The sequence below is a fragment of the Charadrius vociferus genome, unplaced genomic scaffold (assembly GCF_000708025.1).
Source record: "Charadrius vociferus isolate BGI_N301 unplaced genomic scaffold, ASM70802v2 scaffold896, whole genome shotgun sequence".
NCBI lineage: Eukaryota > Metazoa > Chordata > Aves > Charadriiformes > Charadriidae > Charadrius > Charadrius vociferus.
The window spans coordinates 223,777-239,281 of record NW_009648959.1 but is presented as its reverse complement, the minus strand read 5'-3'; the positions used below and the strand labels follow the sequence as shown (position 1 = coordinate 239,281).

The following is a 15,505-nucleotide window of genomic DNA, read 5'->3' as shown; positions in this document are numbered from 1 at the left end:
TTTTCAACCTATCTCACTTTTTGTGATAGATCTTTGAATTTGCTTTCATTTTCAGAGTCTTGAATCTTGTTTGAAATTGTGATAGAGCAATTCTGAGCTAAGGGAAGGGTTTGCACCAGAATTATAAGTGCATGAGACCAACCCCAGGGACAGGAGTTACCTCACCCTGAAATTCCTTTTCTCTTTGAAATGGCAAAGGGTGTATTGACGTGTTTTGCCATTTGGATTGGTTGCTTAGTCTGAGCAGGCAACATGTCTTTTCACAGGAGTGTAAAGCTGCTGTGTGAACATACCTTTTTTTTTTTTTTTTTTTTTTTTCCCTGGCCTGGATGCAGTTGAGAGCGCACCTTGATTTAAGTAATATTTGAAAGATATAAGATTTGAAAGTACTTGATGTCCACCTTGAAGTCAAGTGCTTTAAGCATCTCCTGAAAAGCTTTCTGGAATGTAAAATGATGGTGAGAAGATTGTTGCTAAGAGTAATGGTCTGTCAGCTGCGCTGGCTGGTAGGAATAGAAAATGAGAACACCAGAAGAGATAAAGTGGGACAGGACTCTGCAACATTTGTTAGAAACAACTAGAAACACTGATTTACTGCATGGGAAGAATAACAGACCTGTTTTCAGGGAAGACAGACAAAAGCAATTCCACAGGGTGATTTGGACAAATGACTTGTCTCTAAACTGGCATTGTAATTAGGTTAATTGCTTTTTCACCTGACTTCTTGTGATTATTGAAACTAAATTGCTAATCAAAAATTACAGACTGTTTTATTACTTTTGAAGAAAGTCTTTTTTTAGTTCTCTTTGCATTTTATCTGCAGAAAGCCAACCAACTCAAGACCAGGCCTCTCCCTTCGCAGGTCAACTAGGTACTACCTAACCTGAAAATAATTACAGCCACTACATGAAATTAATTGAACAGGCATCAATAATGCATATGTTCTTCAGAGAACATTAAGTGTGATGCTGTTTGCCAATTAGACTTTAATCAAATCAATTTTTAATTCCTTAATTAAAACCAATAACAACATATCTGGAGTTTTTAACCACAGAAACAAATACTGGTTTTCCTTTTTTAAAGCAAATTACTCAAGGAAATTAACAGCAGTAACAGTCTGGGAGACTTTCTTAACACGTTACCACTGTCAGCACTGCAGAAGTTAGACTTCATGTATCAGAAATACTCTGGGATTTTATGAATAGGGAGGAACGGAGGAGCCCCTGGGGCACATGGCTGTCAGAAGATGGCACTGCCTTTGGTTAAAGAGAAAGCAGACATGAAAGGGGTTTTAAATTGTTTTCCACTTACCCCTTTAATATGCTCTGGATGTGGAACTTGTTTAACAAAAGCTTAGGAGCAAATGAAATTTCAGATAAATTGAGCAAATTCTGCAGTGATGTTAAGCTCTGCTGTCTAAGGTGAATTCATCATCTGCTAAGTGAAAAACACTGTGGTGAAAAAGTCCATTGAGCAGGGATTTGGTTTTGTTCGCTTTTTGTGGCTTTGTGCAATAAATCCTGATTACTCAGTGAGGCCACAGTAATGCTGAGTTACAGTGCTGTGGTCCCAATTACATGTGCTCTGTGATGAGATGGGGAACTATTTCTAATGCACTAACGTGAGCTTTGGTGTACAAATCATGCAGCTGCATGGAGTGTGCTTTCTTGGAAGAGCAGAAGGTTTGGTACAGAACAACATCCCAGACTCAGAGTGAATCTGCTCAGACATCCTCTGTCTTTCTTCCAGTTTTAAACGAAGTGGAGCTCTGCTCAGCTTTTTGGATCACAAAGCACCATAAACATGCTGTAGCTGGCAGGGGAAACCTGGTTTTGGGGCTCTCTTGTGTCTCCAGGGTGACACTGGGGATTGCTGAGGAATGTGTCTTAACTGTCACATATAAATCCATCACAGTACACAATCGCAGCAGCTCTTGGGAAATAGATGCAGCTTAATGGTGTTCTTATTTATCCATAGTTTCTGACATATCTGCTGCTGATTAATGTTTATAATAACGTTATGGTGATCGTGGAAAAAAAATTCAAAACGGGTACTCATTTCTTCTCATGTGGTACAGATGGGATAGACTTTCACTGGTAACTGAAGCTGTCTTCACATATGCAGTCTGTGTAGCAGAGCTCAATTTTGGGCATGGTAGGCAACTGCCTGCCTTTTCAAAGGATGTATCTGCTCAAAAATATTTTTTTTTCCTGCAAGAGAAGAAAAAGTTAATTATAAGTAAGATAAAAAAAATTAATCAACTTCTGTCAAACCTGAAAATAATTAAGTCAAGATGCCAAACCTGTGCAGTGGGTGCAGAGCCGAAAGGGTCTGATGGCTGGGGTGTTGGGAGGCTCTGGCTGATTCAGGAGCTGTTCTGGCCCCCAGTGAAAGGCAGAGGAGCAGGCAGGTGAGGGCAGGCTCTGCCAAGCCCCTGCCAGTAGAGCTGTGGCAGGGAGCTGGCCCAGCTGAGCTCAAGAAGGCATCACTGCTCTCCTCTGAGGTACTTACAGTCTCTGTTTTCTTTCTGTCCCAGGGCCTCAGAACGGCTGGAATGACCCTCCTGCCCTTAACAGAGCTGCCAAGAAGAAGGTACTCTAGGAAGTCCTATCTGGACACAATTGAGTGCTGACCGCTTGAAAAGCAGTAACTTAAACTGCTCCTGAGAAACTTGTTGACAGAAGGAAAAAGAAGGGTTAGCAGCAAACAAAAAGCTGCAGCTCGTGAGCAGAAGTGGCCTTTATGCCTCTCCAGTATGCATTATCTCTCTCAAAATATTTAAGCCTCTAAAGAGATGTTGGCTTTTTGCTAAAGTTGTGATGGTTAATAACACTGATTCTGGTTTGAGGGAAGAAAATACCTTGGACTGTTTTCATCTTCAGTAAAGCAGATGAGTTTTGCAGGAGATGATACTTACATGAAATTATGAGGCCATGCAAATTGTTATAGGTTACTGACTTTGCTGGAGCTGAAAGCAATTTATCCTGATTAAGGGTCTGACCCTGAGAGATCTGCTGAGAGTAAGACAATTTTTGTGATGGAGACAATGTAGTTTTGTAAAATGGATTTAGATTGCAGTAGGACAGAATAACTGCGGACACTTGGCACAGAGCAGAATGAGCCTTTTCATCCCCTGGTGCTGCTGTAGTCTTGCATATCTCCACAGCAGTCAGTGTCATCTGCTGCTTACTGAGGCTGGTGCATTTGGGAAGCAAGAGTCAGTCTGGAGTGTGTAAAGTGTGGGGAGTAAAAAAAAAAAAAAAAGTTGGATCAGGCAAGAATAAGGTCTGGGTAAAGGTGAAGGCAGAAGTCTCCCTTACCCTTTGGGTTTTGGTCTCTGCAGTTCAAGATTGAGAAGCTTTTGGAGGATGGATAGGGGGTGCTTTGGGTGCTCCTCACTGCCCCGGTGCTGGGACATTTGTTGCACAGCAGCCGGCATGCTGCCAGTTGGAGCTTCAGGCACTTAAGTAGAAGGAGGAAAAGTTGTCAGTGAGAGTAACTGCTGGACCTGAGAGCTCAAGAAGCAGCATTCTACAAAGAGGTTTTTTGCTACTGCTCTGTGTGTCACAGCCAGAATTTCTGTCATAGCTAGGGCTCAAGGGTTGGCTCCCTTCTAAATGAAGAGTCATGTTTGTCGCATTCCCTGTTGAGTATTTAACAAACCTCTGTCAGAAATGTTTCTATATTTGTTTCCCTTATGTCCACTGCATGAGGCAGTGGTTTAGGGAATTATAAAATGACTCACGCATGGGTTATTGTAAAATAGAACAACTGTCTGGTATTTCAAGCTGCAGCGTAATTTGCAACTGTTTTCTACCTAATTAAGAACTTATCCACCACTCAAAAGCTTATTGCTGTGGTTCATTGCTTTTATAACTGACTTCAGTGCTGGATTTGGAATATTTTTCTTGCTGTCCCAAACCACTAGCTTAATTCCGGCATCATTCATTCAGGGTTCTGTAATCTTTCCTTTTTTCCATGTGTGCTCAAAGAAATGTGCATATTCCCATGGGAGCTCGCTCTTTTGTTTGGATTCCTGTGTGATGCATAGCAGAGGCCAGCAGCTCATTTTGTTGTTTCTTCCCTCTACCAAATGTTTCTGAAATAGCCCTGTGTAGAGACTGGCAGATGCTTAGGGATGAATCTGAAATGCGCTCATAATCTGTCTTAGCACAAACCTGTTTGCCAGAAGCTTGAAAGGGTTTCAGAAGCTTTATTGATGCATGTTGCTAGCTGTGACCTATGTACTGCACAGACAAAAAATGCGCCCTTGAAAGTGAGACACAAAAATCTAAATGTAATGACCCAATAGTAAGACTAGATGTAGGTGTGGGTTAGTTTTCATTGGTGCAACTCTTCTGTTAGTGCTGGTCTGCCAAACCGCTGTTTTGTGCCCTCAGGAGATGGAGAGTGGCTCTGATGTGAGGTGGCTGTACTCAGCTCTTGTAGCCAGGGGCAAGCTGGGCAGACTGCTCCAGCATTTTGTGGGCAGGAGGGCAGGCAGAGCGCACAGGACTGGAAGCGCTGGAGGTTATTACTGCCCCAGGGCACTTCTTACTGTGCAGCTGCAGCCAGAGGAATGGGTTTGTTTAGCCAGAGTGAAACCTTGTATTGCCTGCCACTGTTATTTCTATATCCTGAGGGCTCAGCGCTCTGCTTGGCAAGACCACTTTGCTGCGTGTTGGGAAGTCTGTAAGAGCTGGGTGTTGTGGTCTGCCTGCAGCAGCCACGACAGCATAAATGCACTGTTTGCTTTTTCCTCAGGTCCCTGATAACTTCCTGCCCCCGGTTCCCATCACCTCCCCCATCATGAACCCGCTGGCGGATCCACAGTCTCAGATTCAGCAGCCTCCAGCTCCAGCAGCACCCCTGGGTGCACCCAGCTTCCAGCCTCTGCACCTCCCTGCAGGACAGCCAGTGCTGCAGAGTGGCTACCCACCTGCTTCCCAGCCCCTGGGGCCATGCGTCGTGCCACCCACTGTTTCCAAACCCAGCACGGAGGGAGCCCCTGGGGCCCCAATCGGCAATGCCATCCAGGTAACATAGCCCCAGCATTGCATGGTTTTGGTTTGTACATCAGCAGAGTCTTGCAGGCAGGGATCCTACTGGCCAGGCATTTCTTGTACCTCTGAAGTGTACTGCAGAGTTTTTAGTGACTAGCTTTGCACCGTGCTGGTATTTTGCTACTGTAATCTCCACCTAGACACTACCTCTTTGCAGTTAATACTCTAGTCAGTATGGACCAACAAGCAGCTTCCTTCTGCAACTTCACAGCTCTCCAGAGGGAGCGACAGTAGATGCTGACAATGTCACCTCCACACACCCACAGGGAAGAAATAGGAGTTGTCCCAAGCTGGCTAATAATGCCACTTGGTTTAATTGAAAACAACATGTGGTCGCAGTGACCTGGAAAAGCTTCACCTGCTCTCTGTTTCTCAGCATGTGCAGGCACTGCCAACAGAGAAGATTACCAAGAAGCCCATCCCTGAGGAGCACCTTATTCTGAAGACTACGTTTGAAGCTCTTATCCAGAGGTGCCTGCTGTCTGCCTCTGATCCGGTAGGTCTCTGTGGTATTCCCAGAGTACCCCTGTCTTTGCGTGAATGTGCTGGTACATGCAGCACAGCTAGCCATCACATCCTCTCCTGAGATAGCTTTTTCCTTCTAGAGGCTGCTTCAAGCAGCCACAAGCAATGTGTAGAAAAGCCATATGCACGTAGGATGTGGCAATCCGGGGCCAGAGCACGGCCCAGCTGCCCTAGCACTCAGACTGTGGTCCTTACAGCCCTCAGCATGTGCAGAGCATGATGGTGCTGTTTATGGGCAGGGGATTAATAGGATTGGATAGGAAAAACATTTCCTGTGGCAGTCAGTACTTTTTAAATGAGCCATCTGTCTCAAAGCTTCTCATTTATTTCCAGTGGTCAGTAAATAACACACTACCCCAAAGCCCAGATGCTGACTGATGCGTACCTGCTGCATGCTGAAAGGGGGATGATGAAACACAGGCTGGTGGTGTGCATAGAGCTCTGTGCACTGAATGTGCTTGGTCAGCAGCACAGACTCACACTCCTGTTACGGTGACTGGGAGCTGAGCTCTGTGGCAATGGGAGTACATTGGGTGTTTAGTGTCACTCATGCCCACTGTACAATTTCAGCTGATTCTGTAGTTTAGACTTGATGTTTACATGTATGTACTTCTTTCCCCTGTGGGTCTCAGCCCAGCAGTTTCAGGGTGGACCCACCCACGCACTCCTTTACAGAAGCTTTTCAAGGCCATAGACCTTTCTTTGGACATACCTCATACAGTTCAGTAGAATTTGATTGCTAAAAATCCTCTCTTTAAAGGTTAGGCTGTAGACTGCAAGGATAGAAGTGATATACTGCACAGACCCTTTGACCTTTTCTATCTCTTGAGTGCTCCCTCTCCCAGACACAAAAAAGGCATTCAGTTCACACCTGCACCCAGGGATTGCTTTTCTGCTCTGCCAACACGTTTTGCTTGCTTCTTGTTAAGTCTGTCTGATTTTCTTAGGCAGAGTAAGTGTTTCCAGCATGTAGTGCTGAGACACCCCACCCTGACTGTGCATATCAGTTATTGTCAAATGCGGACACTACTCAGTTATTACATTCCAACAGGGAAAGTAGGAACAGGATGCAAAGAGTGAGGAGAACAACCAGTTTGTACTACTTCTACCTAATTTCCTTTGTCTGGAGAGATGTCCTGTTGTTTACTAAATGCAATTTATTCTTCTTTGCCCTAGTTGGCTATCTGCAAAATGAAAATAGCATGTATGCTGATTTCACAGGTTTTGAAACAAATATTCTCAAGTCACATATCTGAGGGAGATAGCCAGTCCAAAAGAAGTAGCCAGTTTCTTACCTGTTCCTCCTAGGTACTTTTTCCTTACTTGTCTCAGTTCCTTGACAACATAACTACGGCTGAGGGGTTTTCCAAACATGTCCCGAGATCCACATGCTGTGTTCTCATTTATGCCCTTTGCCATCCAAACAGCTTTCCCTAATTTCTAGCACAGCAGGCAGCCACCAGTCTGCCTTTACTGAGCTAGAGCATTCCCATAGGCTTTGTTATTTTCTCTCTGGGCAATTATTTAATCTAGGGAAACTTTTCCAGTTGCCAGGGGAAATGCCACTATATTGAGTGAACATGGATTGATGTGCGCAATGATTTAGGAGGAGGTTCCATTACTTTTGTACACTGATGCTATTTCTGTTGACCACCACCTTCTTTGTGCTTCTGTAATTGTAACCTTGATACTTTATTACTGGTTTAATATTCTGGATTAAAATCTTCAATTTCTGTGGCTGTTTGTTTAAAAAAAAAAAAAAAAGTGGATAAAAATGCATTTCTCCAGCAGCTGCTGTGGCATTCCAGGTGGAGTATACTGTGGTTATTTTTAGAGCCTTTGGTAGCAAATTAATTCCAGACACATCAATGGGTGGTTTACTCTATATAAAATCATGGAAGCACAAAGGACCTGTAAGGACAGTTTGGGTTAGGCTGTTAGTCTTTCTGTTGACAGTAAAAACTTACAAACAAACTCCTGGTTTTATTAACCACATAATGAAAAACAAAACTAGGATGATTGAGTTGTACATACTTAGACTTCAGTGACTGCATGTGCCCTTAAGCGCTCACTAAAGTTGTTGGATACTCGATTCCAGTAATAGCTTTATCCAGCTATCACTATGCTTTGCCATTGAACCATTTAAAAAAAAAAAAAAAAAGAAAGAAAAGAAAAAACCCAAAACAAACTTGGGCTGCAACTTGAAATTCTGTCACTTTCCATATCAACTACACTGGTCGGTTTTGCAAAGGACCTTTGCTTTTGGGATGCACTCTACAGTTTACTATTCTCTGTAGCTAACTAGAGCAGTTACATGTGGACGACTACAGTCATGTCACATGATGGTTCCTAGCAAAATCAGGGGAGAAAAGTATGGAGCAAAGAATTCAAACAATGTGTTAGGAAAATGTTGTTGAGAAAGGAATTTCATATGCCATGTGGACCTCTTTGCAATGATATCGAATCGCTATGCCATTCTTAAAATCATTGTGTATTAATGTATTTATTTCTCTTGCAGCAAACCAAGAGGAAACTAGATGATGCAAATAAACGCCTGGAGTTTCTGTATGACAAACTTAGGGAACAGACAGTAAGTTCTGTTCTACTTTTTTTTCTTTCTCCCCTGCCCCGCCCCCCCCAATATTGCAGGTATGGCCAAGAACTTCATCGGTGGTGTGGACCCTTCTGCAGTATGTAGCAGGTGCTTGTCCTTGCTTTGAAAGCATGCTTCAAATCCCTTTATTGTATGTTTGTATGCATTTCCCAGAAACTCTACCTATAGAGTGTTTGGCCCCATGTGCCTGTGCAGACTTTACAGTGTTTTGGGGTTATGTCATGAGTTTTATGGTGGTGTGCAGGGATTGCACTGAGCCAGAGAGCAGAGCTTCTTGCAGTAGGCACTGGGTGAATGCATCAGGAGGGTTCCTGTCCCCAGCTGCTGACAAAATGAGCCAACACAGCAAGTTCCCCTGCTCCCAGCAGGAAGTGAGAGACACGCAGCCTGGGATCAGGAAAAAAAACCCAGAAGATTTAGATGTTGGAGGTTCACTGACTTCACTGGAAGGCAGATGTGCAAGTACTTTTGAAGATCTGGTAATTTTTCCAAAGCCTTCTAAGAGGTCTATGACAGAATAAAGGACTGGTCTTACATTTTTTTAGTATTTTAGGATTAGAGTGGTCTAATTCTGTCATTGTCAGGCCATCTTTGCTGAGCAATTAACTTAACCCTAAAAGCACAAAAGCTCAGTAGGTTTTTCGTGTGCCACAGTCTGTCACATCAGGTCTCTCACCTCTAGGAACTGCATCCAGCGGTTCACAGTGAAGCCTTGCAGGGCTTTGCAGTAGTGCAGAGAAGGTATGTTCTGGTTGAAGTCTGCTGTTAAGACTTCCCAGTGACTGTTTCTAGTATGGTGCAGCTCTGAAGGTGGCGATCTTTAAACAAAGGAACTAATTGCTGCACCTTTCTGAGGACCAAATGTTACACTCGTGCACAATTTATGTTTTTCTAGTGTTACTGTATGTGCTGTTTTTTTTCTGTTGACCTGCCTTGCTTGGCTTCCTTTCAGCTCTCTCCAACCATCATTAGCGGTTTGCACAACATTGTGAAGAGTATCGAAATGCGCAACTATCAGGAAGGACTGAACATCCACACACACATAGTCAGCACCAGCAACTTCAGCGAGACCTCTGCTTTCATGCCTGTTCTGAAAGTTGTCCTCACCCAGGCCAATAAGCTGGGTGTCTGAAGTAACCTTGCATTTGCAAAGCCTTGACGGTTGCTTTTCCAAAGAAGTGCATTTCTACAGCAAACATGCAGGAAATGGACCAAATGCTAGTCCTTACGGCATGTTGCAGTAGAGCGCTGACAAATGGCATTACACTCTCCCTGCAAAATCTTTCTAGGAGGGCTGTAGAGGCCTGGTGCTTTTCTTTTATTTTAATCCTTTTCCCATCCCTAATGATTCTTGTCTACAAATAGTATATTTAATGGATGATGCTCCATATTGTCAATTTTTAGATGCATGTTATACTGCTAAACAGTGGCTTTTAATAACAGATATATGTGTTAAAACAACAAAATAGGTTGTATATCAGACCCTAAACCAGATTATTCCCTTCCACCCCGCTGTTCCTTATCCACCAGATTAAAGAGTCTGATCGTATTATAAGTGTATTTGGTCTTTCATTTTGTGAAGCTGCTTGCCATTCTGTTATTACAACTTACATGTTAAAGCTTAATTTTGCACAGGGGCAAATGAGCAAAATAAAGGCTAATGTGATATTTTGAATAAATACTAATTTATTAAAATGTGTCTTTATGAAGTGCAACTTTGAGATTTTTTTGAACCTGGAGTATAGTGGAGTGGCTTTCTATTGTGTACTAGGCGTGAGGAGATTTTTTTTTTCTCCATGCTCATCACTGAAAGGTCTGATTAACATTTATACTGAGATTTATGTTTCAAGGAAAGGTTTAGCAAGGATTCTGAACAGATCTGTGTGTATTTTTAAAAGCTAAGAGCAGAAATAATGCAGAGTGGGCTAAGCCCATACAGAGACACAGATATTTAGTGTGTAAACAAGGTGCAAATTGTTTCTTGCAGTCCCCTGAACCTGGAGATTGCTGCCTCTGCTGCACTGCTTACTACTGCCAGGGCATGCTGTGCTCTGAAACTGCAAGCATGCTTCTGCTGGCCATTAACGAATTGGGTTGGGCGAGTTTCACAACATGCGGTTGTTTCCTGTGGCACAGTTGGAGCTGGCTTTAAGCTTTACATTTGAAACAGTATGCCATGAATAGCAAGTATGTCTAGGAAAAACAGCAGTTGCAAGAAATGTCCAGGTCTTTTTTTTTTTTATAAAAAAAAAAAGGCAGTTTTGCCTGAAAACTACCTAAAATATTGGTGCCTGTGGAATGTACATTTGGCAATGCATACTGCAAGAAATATCACAGAATGGTCAGGGTTGGAAGGGACCTTTGGAGATCATCTAGTCTAACCCCCCTGCCTGAGCAAGGTTACCTACAGCAAGTTGCACAGGACAGTGTCCAAGCAGGTTTTGAATGTCTCCAGAGTTGGAGACTCCACAACCTCTCTGGACAGCCTGTTCCAGTGCTCTGCCACCCTCAAAGTAAAGAAGTTCATCTTTATGTTAAGATGGAATTTGCTATGTTCAAGTTCGTGCCTGTTACCTCTTGTCCTCTGTCACTGGGCACCACTGAAAAAAGACTCTTCCTATCCCCCGGCACACTCCCTTTAAGTATTTATAAGCATTAATAAGATTCCCCCCTCAGTCTTCTCTGGAGTAAAGAGACCCAAGTCCCTCAGTCTTTCCTCATAAGAGAGATGTTCTAATCCCTTAATCATCTTTGTAGCCCTTTGCTGGACCCTTTCCGGCAGTTCCCTGTCTGTCTTGAACTGGGGAGCCTAGAACTGGATAAAATACTCCAGATGCAGCCTCACCAGGGCAGAGTAGAGGAGAATATTGTAAATAACAATGCAAATCATTGGTCACTTCTGTGATGTAAACTGATTAAGAATTACAGATTTGTCAGGCAAAATAATTCCATTCCTCTGGCAAATTGAGCTTAATTTTATTTCCTTTCCAGCATTTTCTGACCTCATAAGCTTTTATAATTAGTAAACTACAAGCATCAATTTGGAGTTGCTTTTTTTCAGGAGTTTAAAAAACAATTTAAGTAATTTTCTTCCCCTTGATCTAGGTTACAGGTTTCTAAGCAGTGTTATAAGTAGATTGCATTCTGCTCCTGACATTCGGAAGGTTTGCAGGTATCCTTTATTCATCTTTATCCAGAACTGTGGCCAGCAGGCCAAGGGAGGTGATCCTGCCCCTCTACTCCACTCTTATGAGACCCCACCTGGAGTACTGCATCCAGCTCTGGAGTCCTCAGCATAACAAAGACATGGACCTGCTTGAGCATGTCCAGAGGAGAGCCATGAGGATGATCCGAGGGCTAGAGCACCTCTCCTATGAGGAGAGGCTGAGCGAGCTGGGGCTGTTCAGCCTGGAGAAGAGAAGGCTCCGGGGAGATCTTATTGCGGCCTTCCAGTACCTAAAGGGGGCCTATGGGAGAGCTGGGGAAGGACTTTTTACTAGGGCATGTAGTGACAGGACGAGGGGGAATGGCTTTAAACTGGAAGAGGGCAGGTTTAGATTAAACATTAGGAAGACATTTTTCACTTTGAGGGTCGTAAGGCAACCTGGAACAGGGTGCCCAGAGAGGTTGTTGAGGCCCCATCCCTGGAGGTGTTCAAGGCCAGGCTGGACGTGGCATTGGCCAACCTGGTCTAGTTGGAGGTGTCCCTGCCCATGGCAGGGAGGTTGGGACTCGATGATCTTTAAGGTCCTTTCCACCCTAAACCATTCTATGATTCTATGATCTGTGCCCTTACTCCTTGCCCAGCAGGCTCTGATATTGGCTGAATCACATAAAAAATGTGAAGTATGTTAATGCTGCCAGAAACTGGTAATAAGGAAATGGTAGTTTACTTCAGTGGGAGAAACATTCAGGTTACCAGTCCCACTCCTGACTGCTGGGACCAAATTATCTAGTAAATATTTTGCAGCATCTCCTGATGCAGGTGAGAATGTTAACAACTTGGTGTACTCCACCATTCCTCCCCAGGACTGCTTTCTGCAAGCTTGGAATGAAATGCTGGAGCACCAAAAATGGAAAGCAGGCAGGAAGGCACTGCATAGAAGCAGAAATGTTGCTATCTGGAGCAAAAGCAGAATTGGAACAGCTTGGTACCCCGGGAACTCTGCACATGTGGAAAGGACTGCCGCACAGAATTTCAGTATTGATGCCTCTCTCAAAGCAAATTGTCACAGTCTGGCCAGAGAAACACAGACCCTTGTGTCTTAATTCAAGGTGGGAAAGAGCAAATTTTAAAAGAAATAACACATTCAACAGTAAACAGGAATAAAATAAATAATAAAAAAAAAAAAAGTAGGGTGAAAAGCAGGTGTGCTGGGCTGGCCTGATATTTCAGTGGTAGACTGCTTGGCAAGGAAAGGAAAGCAAAAGAGAATCTCTACTTCAGGACCAAACTGGCGGATGGGAGGTGCTGTGTGAAGACTCAAAGGGGAATTCAGAAGCTGGTCTTGCATATGCTCTTACTGAGTGGTTTTGGACAAGAAGCAGGAGTGGCACTTGTGAAGGACACACAGATGCTCCGCAGTTTGTGAAGCTGGCTGTTTCTGGCAGTAACAACTGGGGAGACTGACAGTGGTCGCAGAAGTGGGGTGCACACCAGTAGGTGCAATGTGCAGGGTAGTGGGCAAAAGCATTACTACAAATTAGAGACTCGTAAATTGGGAATAAGAAGCAGTGGGATCCAAGAGGATTAGCTGAGAACAGCTCCTCAGTGTGATGGGGCTTTGTAAAAGCCAAGGAATGCTTAATGGCATTGCACAAGCCTTCGTGAAACTTCCATTCATGTAAAAGAGGATGCCAAGTGAGAAGGGACTCGGTGGGGCATGCAGATGTCAGGGACTGAAGAGTTTGTTTAACGGGAAAAGACTAAACTTTGCTTCACCTAGCGAAGAGCACAAGGGAATCAGGTTGATTGGAACTAAAGAGCAGTGTTACGAAAAGAACAAATGTGGTATGAGCTGGCCATGAGTAAGCTTGGTCTGGAAATTGAAGTGGTCAAAAATGAGACCACCAGATCAGAGACAAACACTGGATTTTTTTGAAGTGATAGTATCTTTGGGTACTGCGATGTTGCACCACCAGCCTGGACACTGTACGTTACCAACAGAATAATCTCACTCTCCTCACTAACAGGAAAGCTGTCCTCCGCCTCAGCTGTCCTCAGGAGCTCAGGACCAGAAATCTGTACTGCTCAATTACATAACAAGAGTGGATGCGAAAATCTGCTACTTCTCTCCTGCGAGCATCTGAGATGAATAATAATAGTTAATCAGTTATGCTGCCATCTGTTCATATCTTCAAGGAATGCCAAGCAATGAGCCACCCATCTGATGTTATAAACATAAATGGCCATCTTCATTTACAGAAGGCCATGAAGCCCTGCCAGTTTCCACTGGTAAAGGAATCTGGCCCCAAAATAGCCTAATTTTGATCTCACTGAGTGAGAAGAGATTTATACCACGGCATTAACATCAACAAAGCTATTCTTCTTTGCGGCCCCCCCAAGGCTGCAGAATTATAAGAAAAAGAGATGCAAGGAAATTCAAAGATGTAATCTGCAGCAGCGTGGGTGTTGTCCAGCAGCAGCTGACACAAGGAGGAATAGCTATTACTTCAGCTATTGCCATCCAGGCAAAAGCACCAGTACGAGAGTTTGTAGGAAAGGGCAGCACTAACACAGTTCTCTCCTGCTGCCAAGGCAAATAGGTGGGGATGTAACAGGGGCAGTACTACAGAGCAGGCTGACTATGGGCAGATGTCTAAGTAACTCGAGTGAAAACCTTTTTCTGCCTGTAAAGCTCTGTAATGGATTTAAACATGAGTGTTGGAGTTTGTCTTTTAATCACTGCAGCATTTCTAGCCTGTGCAATGTTTACATCAGATTTGTTCTGTGTTGTGCCTTTCAGATAACATAGTTCCCTAACATACAGATTGGGAATGTGGGTTTACTGTTTAGTAACTGTGTTTTCTCTGCCCAGAAGGGAGCGTATGCTAGACTGACTGGGCTATTGAGAGAGACGGGAGGGGGTCTTGCTGCCATAGCTGTTTCCCCAAAAAACTTAGATGGGAGGGGGCATGTTTTGGGGAGCATGGCAGAGACAGCATGCATAGCAGTGGCACCACTCCCCAGAGTCCTGCAGGCTCCCCTCAGCTTCATCCTCACCCTTACCACCATGCTGGTCCTTTGCTTCAGCAGCACAAACCCCACTGTGTCATTAGCCTGGCTGGAGATTCTGTTATACCTGAGAAGGGGAAAAAAGGAGTCCCTGTGTCAGGTATTTCCCTCCCCTGCCCTCCCCACCATATCTGCAATCCCACATGGCTCTGCACCCATAAGGGTTCACTGTTCTGAGCTGCATTAAGCATCCATTGCAAAGACAGGGCAGCATGTACAGAGCCAGGCATGGCTCAAAGCTAAAGGGAAAAACAGGCTTATATGGCCAAACATCTTCCACTGACTGATTCTGCCCTCCCTGCAGGGGATGCTGAGCATCCCACTGGGGTGCCTGTTGCTGAGCTGAGTCACTGAGCCTTGAACAAGAGCCAAGGCCCCTCTCAGAGTATAACTGAGGAGTGTAATAAATAACGTACTGATACCGGGAACAGTTTCAACGTGTCCAATCTTAAATGGGGAAGCTCAGGGTAATCTCCCAGCCTTGACTCGCTGTATGCTGAGTTGGTCATTGCCATGTTTCCTCTGCTGGTCCTGCAGATCAGACAGATACATCACCAAATGGTCAGGCAGGATGTATGCATAAATTTAACGCAACTCTCACTCAAAAGAGGCTAAACCGATTAAAATTCCTATGAGCTTTAGAGCTGCAAGTTAGCCAGAAGAGAGTCCAATTAAGAGAGGATTTATTGAGGAGCACCCTAAAAAGGCAACTGCAGCTGACCTCACGTGTGCCTGCCTGGACAGCACAGGGGAGACTTTGGGGGAATTTGTTGCTCACCTTCTTTGCCGTGTACACGAGAAGCGCTTCAATACGTAAACACTGAGCACGTATCTCTTGTCCCTCTGATATTTTAGCCTTTGTTTCCTTCTTTACCACTTAAGGCATTCCTTTGAACAATGCTTTGGGGTCGTTACTTCATTTTTCATGGCAAGAAAAAAGAAAAAAAAGGCCACTCTTGTCAACATTTTAAATATCTCTGCACTGAAATGTGATGGTAGCAGGCAGCATGAGCATTAAAATGATACTCACTGTGTTCTCATGAACCTTTGCTACCTTTCATCGTCGCT

General features: G+C 44.1%; 1 protein-coding gene across 5 annotated transcripts in view; it reads left to right on the top strand.

Moving 5' to 3' along the window:
* The window catches only part of SEC31A (SEC31 homolog A (S. cerevisiae)), a 46,600-nt gene extending 36,703 nt beyond the window's left edge, over positions 1 to 9,897 (top strand). For 4 of the 5 annotated variants that reach the window (XM_009887551.1, XM_009887550.1, XM_009887549.1 and 1 more), the window contains 5 exons: positions 2,537 to 2,592; positions 4,765 to 5,037; positions 5,440 to 5,559; positions 8,107 to 8,178; positions 9,155 to 9,757. In XM_009887551.1, coding sequence (XP_009885853.1) covers positions 2,537 to 2,592; positions 4,765 to 5,037; positions 5,440 to 5,559; positions 8,107 to 8,178; positions 9,155 to 9,334 — 701 coding nt within the window. In that variant the 3' untranslated portion in view covers positions 9,335 to 9,757. Of the gene's footprint in view, positions 1 to 2,536; positions 2,593 to 4,764; positions 5,038 to 5,439; positions 5,560 to 8,106; positions 8,179 to 9,154 lie in introns of all 5 variants that reach the window. The other variant, XM_009887547.1, reaches the window with a different exon arrangement.
* The last annotated feature ends 5,608 nt before the right edge of the window (positions 9,898 to 15,505 follow it).